Below are 15887 nucleotides of genomic sequence, written 5' to 3'. Positions count from 1 at the left end.
CGTCTGATATTTGGCACCTTGACTACTGGGGGTGGGGGGGGGGTTGTTCATAAGCTAAATTATATGCCACCTTTAGCTTCTCATGATCTCAAGGAGGTGTCCATGGTCCTCCTGCTCATTTCATCTTCACACCAATCCTGTGAGGTAGGTCAGGCTAGGAGGCGGTGAATGGCAGAAGGTCACCCAGTGAGCTTCATGGCTGAGTGGGGATTCGAACCCTGGTCTCCCAAGTCCCAGCCCAACGCTCAAACCATTACGCCATACTGGCTCTTATTCCTTGCATTTATTAAATTTATAGACCACTTTCATCTTCCAAGGAGTTTAAAGTAGCGTGCGTGGTTAGGCTAAGAAATGGTGGCTGGCCCAAGGTCACGTTGCAGTGATTAGGGAAGGTTAGATCAGTCGATTAAGAAAGCTTTGATCCAGTAAAAAGATGTTCCCAGTTAATCAATTCACTGGCTTTTTTTAAAAAACAAATTTTACAGATGTTTATAAAAGCTGCAGGTGGCATGCACCACCAGTGAGAGAAGACTGTATTTCCAGTGACATTTGGGCCACATCCAAAAACAAAAATCATGTTCTTCCCTCCTCTTTAGGGCTGTTATTTTTCTCATAACAGGGAATGTATGCATATTCTAAACTAATACATTAAATTACTGCAGTGCCTACAATGAGCAGATTAAAGGCCTCACCCGCACTATGCATTTGAAGCTTTCCCCCCAAAGAATCCTGGGGACTGTAGTTTGTTTAGAGTGTTGAGAGTTGCTGGGAGACCCCTATTCCCTCCGCGGACCTACAATTTCCAGAGTTCCCTGGGAAGAGGGATGGGTGGTTGAACCACTTTGGGAAAGGTAGTTGTGGGCAGGAGGAAACCGGGGTGGGGGTCTCCCAGTGGCGTAGCATGGGTTGTCAGCACCCGGGGCAAGGCAAGTAATTTGCGCCCCCTAAACCGTGGATTTGCGCCCCCTAACCCTAACCCCCAGATGTTGCGCCTGGTGCGGCCGCCCCCCCTGCACCCCCCACGCTACGCCACTGGGGTCTCCTGACAATTCTCAGCAACCTAAACAATTTACGTTCCCCAAGATTCTTTAGCAAGAGCTATGACTGTTTAAAGTGGTATAAGACTGCTTTAAATTTACAGTGCAGATGGGTTTTAAGAGTGCTGTAATCAGGTGATGGCCTTCAATATATTGTCTTGACCTAAATAACCTGCCTTCTTAACTCGTTACTCTCCTTTGTCTGAACTGCTCCAGCTGCTGCTGCTGCAGCATGTAAATGTAACATAAGAACAAGATAATAATGGTTTCATAAAGTGATTGGTTACAATTTTTAAATGTTGCTAATATAATAGTAACATTAATATTTTGTACTTTTGAGATCTGCTAGGCATATTGTTTTCTTTCGTGTTGTATTTAACTTTGTTAAATTTTGTTAAATTTTGAGATTGCTTTATACTGTATTTTTATTTTATATATTGTTTTGATATTTTGTTTAATATTTTGACTTTATTTTGTACATGGTTTTGATATTCTTTTGCATTATATTGGACCTCTACATTGTATATAAGTTTCTGACACTCTGTTATATTGTATTCGAGTTCTATTTTATGTTAAAAGCAAATAAAAATGAACACTAAAAAACATATATATATTCATTCCAGGGGTTTCCAGGTACTTACCCAAGGTTTGTGTTTCCTTTGGGAAAGAGGTACAGTGGAGGTGTGGTGTCTTTATGGTATATGGTTTGTTTACACATACAGTCATGGGAAAAAGAAAGTGACTAGGAGTGGCCGCCGAGACCATATAACACCAGGCCTGAAAGACCTACATTGGCTCCCAGTACCTTTCCGAGCACAATTCAAAGTGTGGGTGCTGACCTTTAAAACCCTCAAAGGCCTTGGCCCAGTATACCTGAAAGAGTGTCTCCACCCCCATCGTTCTGCCCAGACACTGAGGTCCAGCGCTGAGGGCCTTTTGATGGTTCCCTCACTTCAAGAAGCAAAGCTACAGGGAACCAGGCAGAGGGCCTTCTCAGTGGTGGCACCCGCCCTGTGGGATGCCCTCCCATCAGATGTCAAGGAAATAAGCAACTATCTGACTTTTAGAAGACATCTGAAGGCAGCCCTGTTTAGGGAAGTTTTTAATGTTTGATGTTTGATGCAAGTAGATAAATAAGGGACCGCTTACCAGCGGGAAGGTAAACGGCGCTTCCGTGTGCTGCGCTGGCTCGGCAGATGCAGCTTGTCACGCTGGCCATGTGACCCGGAAGTGTCTGCGGACAGCGCTGGCTCCCGGCCTCTAGAGTGAGATGAGCGCACAACCCTAGAGTCTGGCAAGACTGGCCCGTATGGGCAGGGGTACCTTTACCTTTACCTTAACGAAAAGCGGGAGATTCTGGAATCAAATCAGAACCCAGGATGGCTTCTGTAAATCTAGGACTGGGTCCATCTTTAGTGGAAGACGAGGAGCTCCCCAGGGCAAACATCCCTGAGGAGAAGTCTGTGTCAACGGACTGTGAGGCAGACATGGAGTCCTACCAACCCAACCTCTCCATCAAGACAATAGACTGAAATTGGAGATGGATACCAAGCAGCCACCAAGTCCTACAGGTGGAGGCTCACCCAGCTGCTAGATGCCAGGAGTGCCTGTAAGCAGAATCATTTAAACCAGGCTTCCTCAACCTTGGCCCTCCATATGTTTTTGGCCTACAACTCCCATGATCCCTAGCTAGCAGGACCAGTGGTCAGGGATGATAGGAATTGTAGTCTCAAAACATCTGGAGGGCCAAGGTTGAGGAAGCCTGATTTAAACAGTGTCCAGAAAGAAAAGAAACCAATGTTTTACTGACCAAAACCAGTACGTAATATGAGAAATAAACAGGGAAGTTTTGTCTTTCTTAGTAGTTCAGGCCTAGTCCATAGCAGAGACACATACGACTAACATGCAGTGGAAAAGCTCCTCAGAACTACACAGACAATAAGAACTTGTGTTACCTCAGCAAGGATCATGCCAATTAACCCATCGTTACTAACTGAATGGCCCCTGTTGTGCTTCCAACAATGCCTAGCTGATGAACAAGGACTCCCAAGGGCCTGGAGTTCCTGGGGACTGAACCCTAGGCCTTTGATTTCAGGGACATTTATGTGCACCTAGGTTCATGTGGATCCAATCCAGTACAGTGGTACCTTGGTTCTCAAACTTAATCCGTTCCGGAAGTCTGTTCAACTCCCGAAACCATTGGAAAACCAATGCACGGCTTCCAGTTTGCTGCAGGAGCTTCCTGAACTCAAGTGGAAGTCGCATCGGACGTTCAGCTTCCGAAAAAACGTTTGAAAACAGAACACTTACTTCCGGGTTTTTGGCATTTTGGAGCTGATTTGTTCTCAACAAGCCGTTTGAGAATCAAGACACCACTGTAGTGGCAAAAACTCTTTCCCCCCAGATAATACATGTACAAGTCACATCAAGCAACTGTTTCACAAAGCAAGGAATGACTCGTTGAACACGGTGCTTGCTGTCTGCAGCTTTTATACTTATATGAGCATATATTATACTTGTATGAGCATGATTTGAAGATGAATTATACGGTGACTGATTCATTAGGAACAAACAGTTAATCAAACTGTTTAACTGGCTGAGAGTGCATTCCTCAGAGCAAAGTTTCAATGAGGTCAATGACATTTACTCCCATGTAAGTGTATATACAACTGTAGCCTAAAAATGTTGCATTTCACTTTCTCTGTATATCTTCAAAACACACTTGAAACACTTTCTTTCCTCAAAGAATTCTGCGCATTGTAGTTTAGCCCTCACAGAATTCCCAGAAACCCTTAATGAACTACAGTGTGGTGTAGTGGTTAAGAGCGGTAGTCTCGTAATCTGGGGAACCGGGTTTGCGTCTCCGCTCCTCCACATGCAGCTGCTGGGCCTGTCACACTTCTTTGAAGTCTCTCAGCCCCACTCACCTCACAGAGTGTTTGTTGTGGGGGAGGAAGGGAAAGGAGAATGTTAGCCGCTTTGAGACTCCTGAAGGGGAGTGAAAGGCGGGATATCAAATCCAAACTCTTCTTCTTCTACAGTGCCCAGAATTATTTGGAGGGGGACGTGCTTTAAAAATATAGGATGTACACAGCCTTAGTCTAGACTAAGACAATGCTGCAATCCTATACGAAGGTATCTGGCAGTAAGCCCTGCTGAATTTGGGCTTCCTTCTGTAAGGCGTGCATAGGCTTGTGTTGCACAAGATCCAAAAAACCCCGTCTTCATATTGAGAACACATGGCAAAATAAACAAAACGTTGCATCATCAAAAAGCATTCAGAAACAATCAAAGAGCCAAAGATTCTCAATATGTAAAATACAATTTATTATACTGAGGCCATTTGTAACTATCAACACAATATATTCCATTCAAAACTCAAAATATATCATCAATAAATACTGCCTAATCAGAGGGTGCAGTGTGTCGACTTAGTTATTGCACAATGAACTCTTAACGTTTACAGGTTTTTTATAGTGCATTTTGATTTGTTACAGGCATAAGCACAGAAATCCATTTTCCAAACCAAAACCGTGGGAAGTGATTTGTCAAGGTCTGCAGAAGACTCAATATGTTCCCATGTAACAACAAAATACCAGCTACACTACATATTTGCTTATGCAGCTAGAAACCTCCATATCTAGTATCAGTATATTTACATCTCCTTTTTTTCCTATTTAAATTTTTCTTTATAAAAAAACAACAACAACTATGCCCTATTAGTGAATTTCAGATTGTGGGCTGAACTACCAGCTACCAAAAGCTCAATAATTTAAATCTGGATTGAAGCAATATAATTTACACTTTCTATATTATTAGACAGTATCCTTTACAAACAGCTAGCATTTGGAGAACTTTGGTGCTGTCTTAGAACTGCCCTCACTGCATCACTGCAAACATAACTTTTTTTCACTTCCAGGGTAATTTCTGAAAAAAATAAAATCAGTTTTTTTGAAAATCTGCAGCCTGGTTAATCTTGAACTAGGAAAAAGCCAGTTGTGGAGGGCACCAATTGGCTAGCATCTATGACGTTACTAACTGCAGAGGCATTTGACTGGTGTACTTCTCTGCTTGTATTTTCAGCTCATGAGAGGCACCAGGTTACCATGCTGCTTTATCAGCTGAGCTGGAAGGAGTGGGAGTCGTCTTCTTTCTCCCTGCCTCTAGCAGGAAAGTAATGGCATGCAACCTGCTTTTTCCCTGCTCACAACTGATATTGCTTTTTCAGTATGGAAAGATGCAGGACTGAGAACTACTCATTTGTTGATTTTCCCCATCTAGGACTGAGTCTGAGCATTGGTCCACCTGCCTTAAAGGTAAAGGGACCCCTGACCATTAGGTGCAGTCGTGGCCAACTCTGGGGTTGCAGTGCTCATCTCGCTTTATTGGCCGAGGGAGCCGGCGTACAGCTTCCGGGTCATGTGGCCAGCATGACTAAGCCGCTTCTGGCGAACCAGAGCAGCACACGGAAACACCGTTTACCTTCCCGCCGGAGTGGCACCTATTTATCTACTTGCACTTTGACGTGCTTTCAAACTGCTAGGTTGGCAGGAGCAGGGACTGAGAAACAGGAGCTCACCCTGACACGGGGATTCGAACCACCAACCTTCTGATTGGCAAGTCCTAGGCTTTGTGGTTTAACCCACAGCACCACCCCCATCCCTCCACCTAGCTTAAAGGGGCGTAAACTGTCTGGCTTTCCAGGATTTTAGACAGCCATCTTTCCCAATCCTTCTTGGAGATGCTACTCTGCATAGAAAGCCTGTACTTTGCAAATAATCTGTGCCTCATTCTCTGTGTCTTATGAACAAAGCTTCTGTTCATAAATAAGATAGGAACCTTAATTCACCAGTCCCTTTTACAAAAGGCCACATTCACAATGAACTGTAGTTTAGCATGATGTGGATAAGTCTAGCCTCCTTAGGAGCCTGTGTGCTTGGCTAGAAGATGGGAGCTTGGGAGCTTTTGTATCTAGTTAAGGTAAAGTTAAACGGATCCCTGACCATTAGGTCCAGTCGTGCCTGACTCTGGGGTTGTGGCGCTCATCTCGCTTTATTGGCTGAGGGAGCTGGCGTACAGCTTCTGGGTCATGTGCCCAGCATGACTAAGCCACTTCTGGCGAACCAGAGCAGCGCACGGAAATGCCCTTTACCTTCCCGCCGGAGCGGTACCTATTTATCTACTTGCACTGCTTTTGAGCTGCTAGGTTGGCAGGAGCAGTGACCGAGCAACGGGAGCTCACTCCGTCGCGGGGATTCGAACCGCCGACCTTCTGATCAGCAAGTCCTAGGCTCTGTGGTTTAACCCACAGCACCACCTGCGTCCTAGTTAGCTGCATCTAGTTAGTTGTATCAAGTTAGCTGTAGCTAATTGTGATTTGTATGTTTTTTTGAGCAGCAAGATGTGATTCATACTAAACTTCATACCTAGTTTCAGATAAGCTCAATGTCAAACCATAGTTTCTGAAGCACACATGCTAAAAATTAACTATAGTTAAGTGTTCATCAAGAGAAGAAGGAAAGGAGGTGTAACAGAACTCAAGAAATCAGACTTGTTCATGGTGTGTAGGGATGGGAAGGTTGTGGCCCTCAAAAATGTTTTTGGGCTGCAACTCCCATCAAGCCCAGTCAGGGATGTTAGGAGTTGTAGTCCAACTCCTGTAAGGCCACAATGTCCAGATACAGCCACTCTAATGACCAGGTAGGGTGCTCAAATTCTAACTAGGTTGGTGTGTTTACCCTTTAGGGAATTTTGTTTGCCAATCAATCATTCATATCCACGTGTTGTGTAACATTTCTCCAATAACTATTTGCCAATGACTCTAGTGCCGTCGACTCATAAATGGGTTTAGTGAGTACCTAGCATTTAGCATCTTTATAATGAACACAAAATCCCTCCAACTACAGAATGCAAACTTTCCAAGGAAACACATGACCAGCATTTCACAAGCATATACATGAAAACTACGGTACTTTTCATTTCAATTTTGCTGCACGCTTAAAAGTTGTTGCAGTTCAGAACACAAAGATTATATTGCTGCATCTATAAACAGTTAAAAAAGAGACGGAAAGGATTCTTCTTACAAAAAAATACACTTTTATATAACACCCATTATCTTCAACAGGAAATTTTGTGGCTTGGTAGGATCGGATCCTGGAAATAGCTAACTTAAATGCAAACTTACTTTATTTTTAAAGTGACTGAGTTGAGCAAAGCAGTAAAGTGTACTGCCAAAGTCTCGCTTTCGAATTTCTCAACCGTGGTGAAAGAGATTGGGGAAATGGCACGTCTGCATTTGGTGTAAGTTTCTGAAGGATCTGCCCCAATTTTCGTACCCTTTTAGTAACAACCAGCTGATACTGAGCATAGCTGTCAACTTTTCCCTTTTCTTGCGAGGAATCCTATTCAGAATAAGGGAATTTCCCTTTAAAAAAGGGAAACGTTGACAGCTGTGATACTGAGTGCAATCCACACCCAACAGAAACAAACGGCCTAAGAAAACCCATTGATTTTTAAATTAGTCTGAATTGCAATATTGTTTTTCTTTTTAAAAAAGCTTCACAATCAATACGCAACCAAGGAATGTTTCAAGAGTCAGGGCTCATTTAATTGCTCCATATAAACTGACAGTGTAGAAGGGTGACAAAATGTGCTTCTTCTTCACAATTGTTTGGAGCAGGGATGGGTCTCCTGTGAGACTCTAGACTGGTGTTTCCCAAACTTGAGTCTCCAGTGCTGTTGGACAACAAGTCCCATCGTCCCTAGCTAGCAGGACCAGTGGTCAGGGATGATGGGAACTGTAGTCCGAAAACAACTGGAGACCCAACTTTGGGAAACCCTGCTCTAGACACTGCTGGATTCCAAATCCCATCAGCCCCAGCCAGCATAGGCAATGATCAGGATGATGGGGGTTGTTGTCCAGCCACACCTGGTGGGCCACAGGTTCCTCATTCCTGGTGTGAAGTCTTATATGAAAGAGGGCAGGTTGTGTCATATCATGACCTGCCCACGCACTCTTCTCACAATAACACTCTCCCATTTTATTTTCACAACAACTCTGTCAGGTAGGGTAGATTGAAAGATAATGTATGGCCACAGCTCACCCAGAGATTCCTGGCTAAGGGGGTGGGATTTGGGCCTAGTTTGACATACACCCTGGTGTGAGATCTTCTTATTATGGAAAACCCAGAAGGACAAGGAGAGGAAGGTCCAATCCTTCATATTTCCCCCTTAGTGGCTTTCTATGGAACAAGAGAATGAACCCTCAGATACTCTGGTTTTCTTTCCAAGTTGACTTCAGGAAGAAAAGCAATTACACGCAGGTGCTAGATACATAATGTGCAATGAAATACTAAATTCTGTTCCAACAGTTATTTTGACAGAGGTCTGGCTCGGATAATTATTAAACCATTTCTTTAAAAAAAAAGGTAGTTTCAAAAACAGAAGTAAAAACAGCTTATTATTATTATTATTAGTATACCACACATAGATTTCCCCACCCCCACTGTATGATAAAAGTATATTACCTTTTCTAACCAATAGTGAGTGTTTCTGGCCAACAACGTGATAAAACACTGACAATGTCGCATTCAATCTTTCAATTATCACCCTGTTGCATTTCCTTTCCTTATTGTAGCTTTTTCCTTTTCCGATCTGAGGTGTTCATTTTTTACCCATCCCATTACAATTTTAACACGTATCTGCCAACAGCACCGGGGTTAAGCCCAGATCTAGACAGAGAGAGAGAGAAAGAGAGAGAGAGAAGTCAAACGATGATGAGCATCAAAAAAAGGTGACTTGCGGTTTTCTAAAACAACCTGCTTATGTTACAATGGGAACGGGAACACTTCTGTTAGGTTAACTCATATATCCACTTAAGGATGCTGTTGTTGGGAAAACTTTGGCCTTCCAGATATGGCTGAAATATGATTCCCATCAGTCCCAGCAAGCATGGCCAACGACCAGCGATGATGGGAGTTGTAGTTTAGCATCACCCACAGGCCAAAGGTTCACAGCTTCCAACAGAGGAGAGTCTACCACCTCTCTTGGGAGTCTGGTTTTTATTATTATTAATTTAAATAGTGTATTTCAGGATCTATTATAAAACTTTCTGCAGTGTCTGCATATATAAGCAGAAACTGGGCGTCTAGCGTTGCAAGCTCCAGGTCTCTGCAACTGATTACCAGAAACAATTGAGGCAGGTGACTAATGTTACAGTGTTTAGGTGCTGTCAGGGAACTGCCATTGGAGCCAGAGGGAGAGGGAGGGCTCCAGAGGGATTCCGGAGAGCGTCCCGGGAGGGAGAGAAGCAGCACATCTTCTGGGGAAGGAAATCAGCGTAGCACCAGTGGAGGAGGGGGGCAGATGGGGGAATCAGCGAGGTGGCTCCAAGACTCCTCGCCGGGGACCAGCGGGGAGAGCATGGGTCCTCCGATGCCCACACCCTCCCTGCGCAGAAGGCTTCCGCGCAGGGAAAGTAGGCGGCGACTAGGCGTCAAAGAACTTTTATGCTGGAAGAAGTTCAAGAAACGCCCACTGACGGATTCTGCCAACAATTGAGACAGCCACGGGTGAGTGGCTGTCCAGACAGAAAGGCAACCCACCCAGGTGTGGCGCTGATTTACACACGAGCAACCCCTAGAACCATTACAGGTGCTTACCAAAGACATTTTTGTTTAAGAAGGATTTGCCAGAGATGTGACCAAGTCATTTATGCAACAATTATATAACTGAATAATTTCTTAAAATGGATTTTCAAAACCTGTATTTCTCTTGTTCTCTGATTCAACGACTTTACACTACGAAGCTGGCTATAAATGCATTTTATTTAATCATACTATTTCTGCATTAATCGTAAGAGATGGTGATTTTGGGAAGGAAGCGGAAGAACGAAGAGCCCTTACTCTTAGAGTGTGATCCCAGGATCCTGAGCAGAAGGCTGTCCCGTCAGGCGAAACCCTCAAAGTGCTAACTCGATTCTCATGGCCAAACAGGATAGAGACACGAGCCCCTTTCAGAACATCCCACACGTTTATGGTGTAGTCATTGTAGCCAGCAAACAGTAAGCGGCCTGCAGGAGGAATTCATAAAGAATGATGGCATTACATGAACAATGACATTTCCAGGGCTTATAAATGGTACCTCGGTTTCCGAGCACCTCCACAGTCGAACATTTCAGAACTCGAAAGCCGAAAACCTGGAAGTAAAAGCCTCGGTTTCCGAATGCGTCTCAGAAGTCGAAAAGGAAACGCAGTTTCCATTTGGAGTTTTCCGAATTGAGGCTTCCATTTTGAAGCTTCCACTTTCAGTTTTTGAACATTTCAGAACTCGAACGGACTTCCAGAATGGATTACATTAGAAAACCAAGGTACCACTGTTCCCTGATTTTTAGCAAATAATGTTTCAAAGGAAGGGCACAGACAATGGCCGAATCTTCACATCTTGGTCAGCCAGTGGTTCCCCAACTTTTTCTTTCTTTTCTGTACCACTTAATGATTTTTCTGCTTGTTGCGCAGCAACTGAAATTCACTGTGCACCTGCATGTATTTTTTTAATAACAACAACAACAACAACAATAATTATTTTTTATACCCTGCCCTTCCCAGTTCAGAAAGCCAGGCTCAGGGCGGCTTAACAACAAATGTAAAACACTTAATTGATGCAACAAAAAACAGGATAAAATACAATATAAAACATGAATAACAATAAATTCAGAGTTCAAAAATCAATTTAGGGGGAAATTCCATCCAATAAACATTAGATGATCACCAGGGCTAGCTGGCTAAATTAGTCCTATTTGGGCCAGCGAGGAGACCAGGGGAGAATTAGCTGTGGGATCCCAGAGTGGGTAATCGTTATAAAAAGGGGAGGGGGGGGAAGGAAGGAGAATAAAAGATCAGGTTAAGTTCAAACTGAAAGCCAGGTGGAATAGCTCTGCCTTATGGCTTCTTTTGTTTCTTTTATATTGTATTTTATTGCAAGCCATAGAATTCAAATCATACAATAAAATACAGCCTATGCAGAAAAAATAAGCAATTAGCATACAACTGAAAGTCAATATGAACATTTAACGTAAAGGATGCGGCATCTTCTGCCTCCATCCACAGATCCACAGACATCCTGCAGACCAGCTGAATGATGTTCTACTTCTCTTAGATCTCACTGCTGGGAAACAAACCATGACCCCCAGCTGAACCGGGATCATGGTTTCGTTTTGCTCCAGCAATTGACAAGCCCAGATCAAAACGTGGCTACAGAAAGCGGTTTGTTGGAACAAAATGAACTACAAGCCCTGGTTTAGATACAATGCAAAACCATGTATCATAATTTGTTTTCTGGGGAGGAACAAAGCGGGCACAAATCACTTGTGATTATGGCTAGTGAACCTAGTTTATGGCTTAATGTGGTGTGCAAGCAAGGATACAGGTGGTTAAAAAAATTATAACAATAACACAATTAAAAACAGATTCAAAGGCAGCTACAAACACACTGACCATCTACTATGCAATGGTCTGAGGACTTTTAACTGTCCCTGCTACAAATGAAGGTACCGTATTTTTCGCTCTATAAGACGCACCAGACGACAAGACGCACCTAGTTTTTGGAGGAGGAAAACAAGAAAAAAAATATTCTGAATCTCAGAAGCCAGAACAGCAAGAGGGATCGCTGCACAGTGAAAGCAGCAATCCCTCTTGCTGTTCTGGCTTCTGGGATAGCTGCGCAGCCTGCATTCGCTCCATAAGACGCACACACATTTCCCCTTACTTTCTAGGAGGGAAAAAGTGAGTCTTATAGAGCAAAAAATACGGTATTTCTTAAAAATGCAAGCTTCATCAAGATATCTGTTCAGGACATCTGAATGGTGTATCAACTTATATATTTAAAATGAGATGGATGTTTGATGGTTAATGTACTATTAATGTGAGCTGCTGTTTCCTTTTTCCTCTCCCCCATTTTTTTCTTTCTGTTGTTGATAACTTGCTATATATAAAAAAATATTTTTAAAAAGAAAAAAAGGCAAAACAAAACCAGACTTCCATATGCAACCCACTGGTGACAGAAACTACTGTTCTCACATAAAGCAGGGGCTAAAAATGGGTATCATACTGGACAAGGAAGGGTGTAGATTTAGAAATATTTGAGGTCCAGTTGTATGTGAAATAGACCTGGTTTTAGTGACTCCCCCTTTTTTTTTAACTGTGGTAATTTTTATAAAGTAAGAGTACCCGTCAGGTGAGTTAACACTGAATAACATGAGAAGCTTTTGTAGTTGTTGTTTTTAAAAATTTATATAGCATTTGTATATTGATTGATGAATTCAGGCTGCTGAGCTTTGTATTATAAATTGTAATAACATTTTGTGTGTGTTTTAAAAAAAGCAGTAACTAAAATTAAGAATTGAACAGAGTTGCCAAGTCATGATTTCAAGGGTTATGGAGTCTTCCTTCCCCACCCATTTCTGAGGAAGGAAAGGGCTCAGCCGCTCAAGCCTTCCTTTCAAACAATCACTGATGGGGACTAGGCAAAGGAACATCAAGGAAATGACAGTCTCACAACTCTGCAGCCAGACTCCTCAAGGGCTGTGAAGCAGAAGGGAAGGTGTGCAGGGCCTGAGTTTGAGAAGGCAGCACTGCCATCCTCTGACCTGGGAGAACTCGGCTGCAGATGACTTAGGAAGAGCTGAGGCTCCTCTGCTCCACTGCAGAAGACGACTACTGGCACTTTAAAGCAGAGCAGCATCTTGTGGCACAGATGGTGCTGACCTTTAAAGCCCTAAACGGCCTTGGCCCAGTATACCTGAAGGAGCGTCTCTGCCCCCATCATCCAGCCCAGACACTGAGGTCCAGCTCCAAGGGCCTTCTTGCGGTTCCCTCCCTGTGAGAAGTGAGGTTACAGGGAACCAGGCAGAAGGTCTTCTCGGTAGTGGTGCCCGCCCTGTGGAACGCCCTCCCATCAGATGTCCCTTCAGATGTCTTCTAAAAGTCAGATAGTTGTCTGACTTTTAGAAGACATCTGAAGGCAGCCCTGTTTAGGGAATTTTTTAATGTTTGATGTTTTATTGTGTTTTTAGTGTTCCGTTGGGAGCCGCCCAGCCAGATGGGGAAACCCAGCCAGATGGGAGGGGTATAAATACAGTGGTACCTCAGGTTACAGACGCTTTAGGTTACAGACTCCGCTAACCCAGAAATAGTACCTCGGGTTAAGAACTTTGCTTCAGGATGAGAACAGAAATTGTGCTCTGGCGGCGCAGCAGCAGTGGGAGGCCCCATTAGCTAAAGTGGTACCTCAGGTTAAGAACAGTTTCAGGTTAAGAACGGGCCTCCGGAACGAATTATGTTCTTAACCCGAGGTACCACTGTACCCTATTTTTCCGTCTATAAGTCACCCCCATGTATAAGACGCCCCTTATTTCTGGGGACTCAGATTTAAGAAAATGGGGGGAGGCCCAGAGTATGAGGCCCCCCAATTTTTGACATTATTTTTTAGGGGAGAAACCTAGTCTTATACACAGAAAAAATATGGTAATAAATAATAAATTGTTGTTATTGTTATATTTGTTTTGTTATTATTGTTGTTGTTGTTATTGTTATAGTTATTACAGTGGTACCTCGCAAGACGAAAGAGTTTTTTGTTTTTTGAGTTGCTTCGCAAGACGGATTTCCCTATGGGCTTGCTTCGCAGGACGAAAACGTCTTGCGCCTTTTTCTTAAAACCGTCAATGCATTCCTATGGGAAACTGTCAATGCATTTCCTATGGGAAACCGTGCTTCGCAAGACGAAAAATTCACAAGACGAAAAAACTCGCAGAATGAATTAATTTTGTCTTGCGAGGCACCACTGTATTACTATTAGGCTGCACTTCTGCTACTCTGAGGGCTCCATTTCAGCTTGTTCCTTGCCGCAGCAACTTCAAACCTAGCCTGAACCCTGCTTTGCCTTGCACCCATCCACCCTGAAACTTGTTCTGTTCTGCCTTGGGTTTACACCCTGGGCTGGGACCTGCTGCACAGCAGATGGGAGTCTCCTTCTTCACTAGCAAGACCCAAGATATTGTCCACATGACAAGCATGCAAAACATTTCTGCCTCTTCCAAGAAAGGGAATGAGCTTTTGCATAACAGAACAAGGAAGCAGAACGCAAATAGCAATGGGCTCCCAGGATGTTCTGTGGAAAAAGAGTATGCCTTGCTCATACAGCCACCAGCAGCAGATGGTGTGAAAATTTGCTGGCATGTGCAACTGCCCTTCATCACTCAAAGTGCATGTTGCGCAACTACACTTGTCGTGCTGTTAGAAAACAAGTAACAAGTTGCCTGCTGCACAATACTATGCATAGTTCCTCAAGGTTTGAGCTAATGTTGACATATTTAGAAAAGGCACGCTAATTCCATAAAGTGTCCTCATCGCAACAATATATTTTAATAAAATGATACCCAACTAATTGGAGGCACCCAATGTGTTGCTACTGTTTTTAGATCGAACCTTTCTAAATCAACCAATCCAACTGATTCAAATCAGTGAAATGTTGCGGCTCCAGCTATAACCAATTTTCCTCAGCCAAGAGGGATACAGCAGCTAAAGCAACACCTTCCCAAACGAATGCAGTGGGGTCAAAGAACTGTTTTCATGAAAGATGAGCTACCAGCCTTAGCCTCAAAACCAAAGCTCAAGAGCAGCCACTTGAAGATTGAAGGCCTGCAACGATTCAGCAGTTTTACAAGTTTCTTTCATCAGCTAAGGGGACTTCCAGACAACCTGTTCATTGAGCATCCTTCCTGATATATTTGCAGGGAGATTAGATAACGCTGGCTATTCAATGAGCACCCATCCTGATTTGTCTGCAGATGCATCAAAGCAGACTTTGTCAGACTTTCGACTTTCCTTATTGCAATAAATTTTATCTTTTGGGGAAGTGGGTTTGCTGTGCAAGAGCTCCCAACTAAATATAATTGAGCAACCTGAATTTGTCAGTATGTGAATTACTGTATTTTTTGCTCTATAAGACTCACTTTTTCCCTCCTAAAACGTAAGGGGAAATGTGTGTGCGTCTTATGGAGCGAATGCAGGCTGCGCAGCTATCCCAGAAGCCAGAATAGCAAGAGGGATCACTGCTTTCACTGTGCAGCCTCTTGCTGTTCTGGCTTCTGGGATTCAGCATATTTTTTTTCTTGTTTTCCTCCTCCAAAAACTAGGTGCGTCTTGTGGTCTGGTGCGTCTTATAGAGCGAAAAATACAGTAATCCCATCCGCAGAGGAGGCACAGTCTGCAAGTGCCCTCGGTTCTGTAGCTGTGACAACAATCGAAGCCACATTGAAAAGAGATTATAGCACAGCTCTTCCCGCCTGCCCCCCAAAGAAAAGTGTGTCAGAATTCATGTCTCACCACTAAGGGAAAAGTCGACACTGGATGCCCCGAAGATGATGCTCTCTTTGGAATAAATGGCCACTTCTCTGTCTGCCCGCAGGTCATATAAACGGCACTGGAAAGAAAGGAGAAACAGTATCTGTGCTCAGGCAAAGGCCAATACGCACAAGCTGATTTCTGATAAGATTGATAGATACCAACAGGACAAAACTCTCTCTCCCGTCCCTAAGATCAATGAATGTTAGAATGACATCAGATTGAATGTAAAAGGTTATTAGTAAAAAGTTCAAAAATTTAAAGATTTAATATTTTAAGATACAAGAAGATTAAGCTATACTAAGATATCAAAATTAAGACAAAAACTAATTAAGACAGAGGGAAGGGATTTGCTGATTAAATATATGATTTGGAATACAGGGAAGGGAGGTGTGGGGAAGTCGGAGAAATAAGTAAATGCAAGAAATATCATGAAGATAGAATTGTTTTT

At 43.3% G+C, this 15887-nt stretch overlaps 1 protein-coding gene across 2 annotated transcripts in view; it reads right to left on the bottom strand.

Moving 5' to 3' along the window:
• Window positions 1-4340: 4340 nt before the first annotated feature.
• Window positions 4341-15887, bottom strand: part of GNB5 (G protein subunit beta 5) — a 39606-nt gene continuing 28059 nt past the window's right edge. For both annotated transcript variants that reach the window (XM_083412243.1, XM_083412242.1), the window contains 3 exons: window positions 15419-15515; window positions 9941-10107; window positions 4341-8767 (listed from right to left, as the gene is read on the bottom strand). In XM_083412243.1, coding sequence (XP_083268369.1) covers window positions 8756-8767; window positions 9941-10107; window positions 15419-15515 — 276 coding nt within the window. In that variant the 3' untranslated portion in view covers window positions 4341-8755. The remainder of the gene's footprint in view (window positions 8768-9940; window positions 10108-15418; window positions 15516-15887) is intronic.

This window comes from Podarcis tiliguerta, assembly GCF_965153285.1.
Source record: "Podarcis tiliguerta genome assembly, chromosome: 14".
Lineage (NCBI taxonomy): Eukaryota > Metazoa > Chordata > Lepidosauria > Squamata > Lacertidae > Podarcis > Podarcis tiliguerta.
This window is presented reverse-complemented; position numbering and strand designations above follow the sequence as displayed.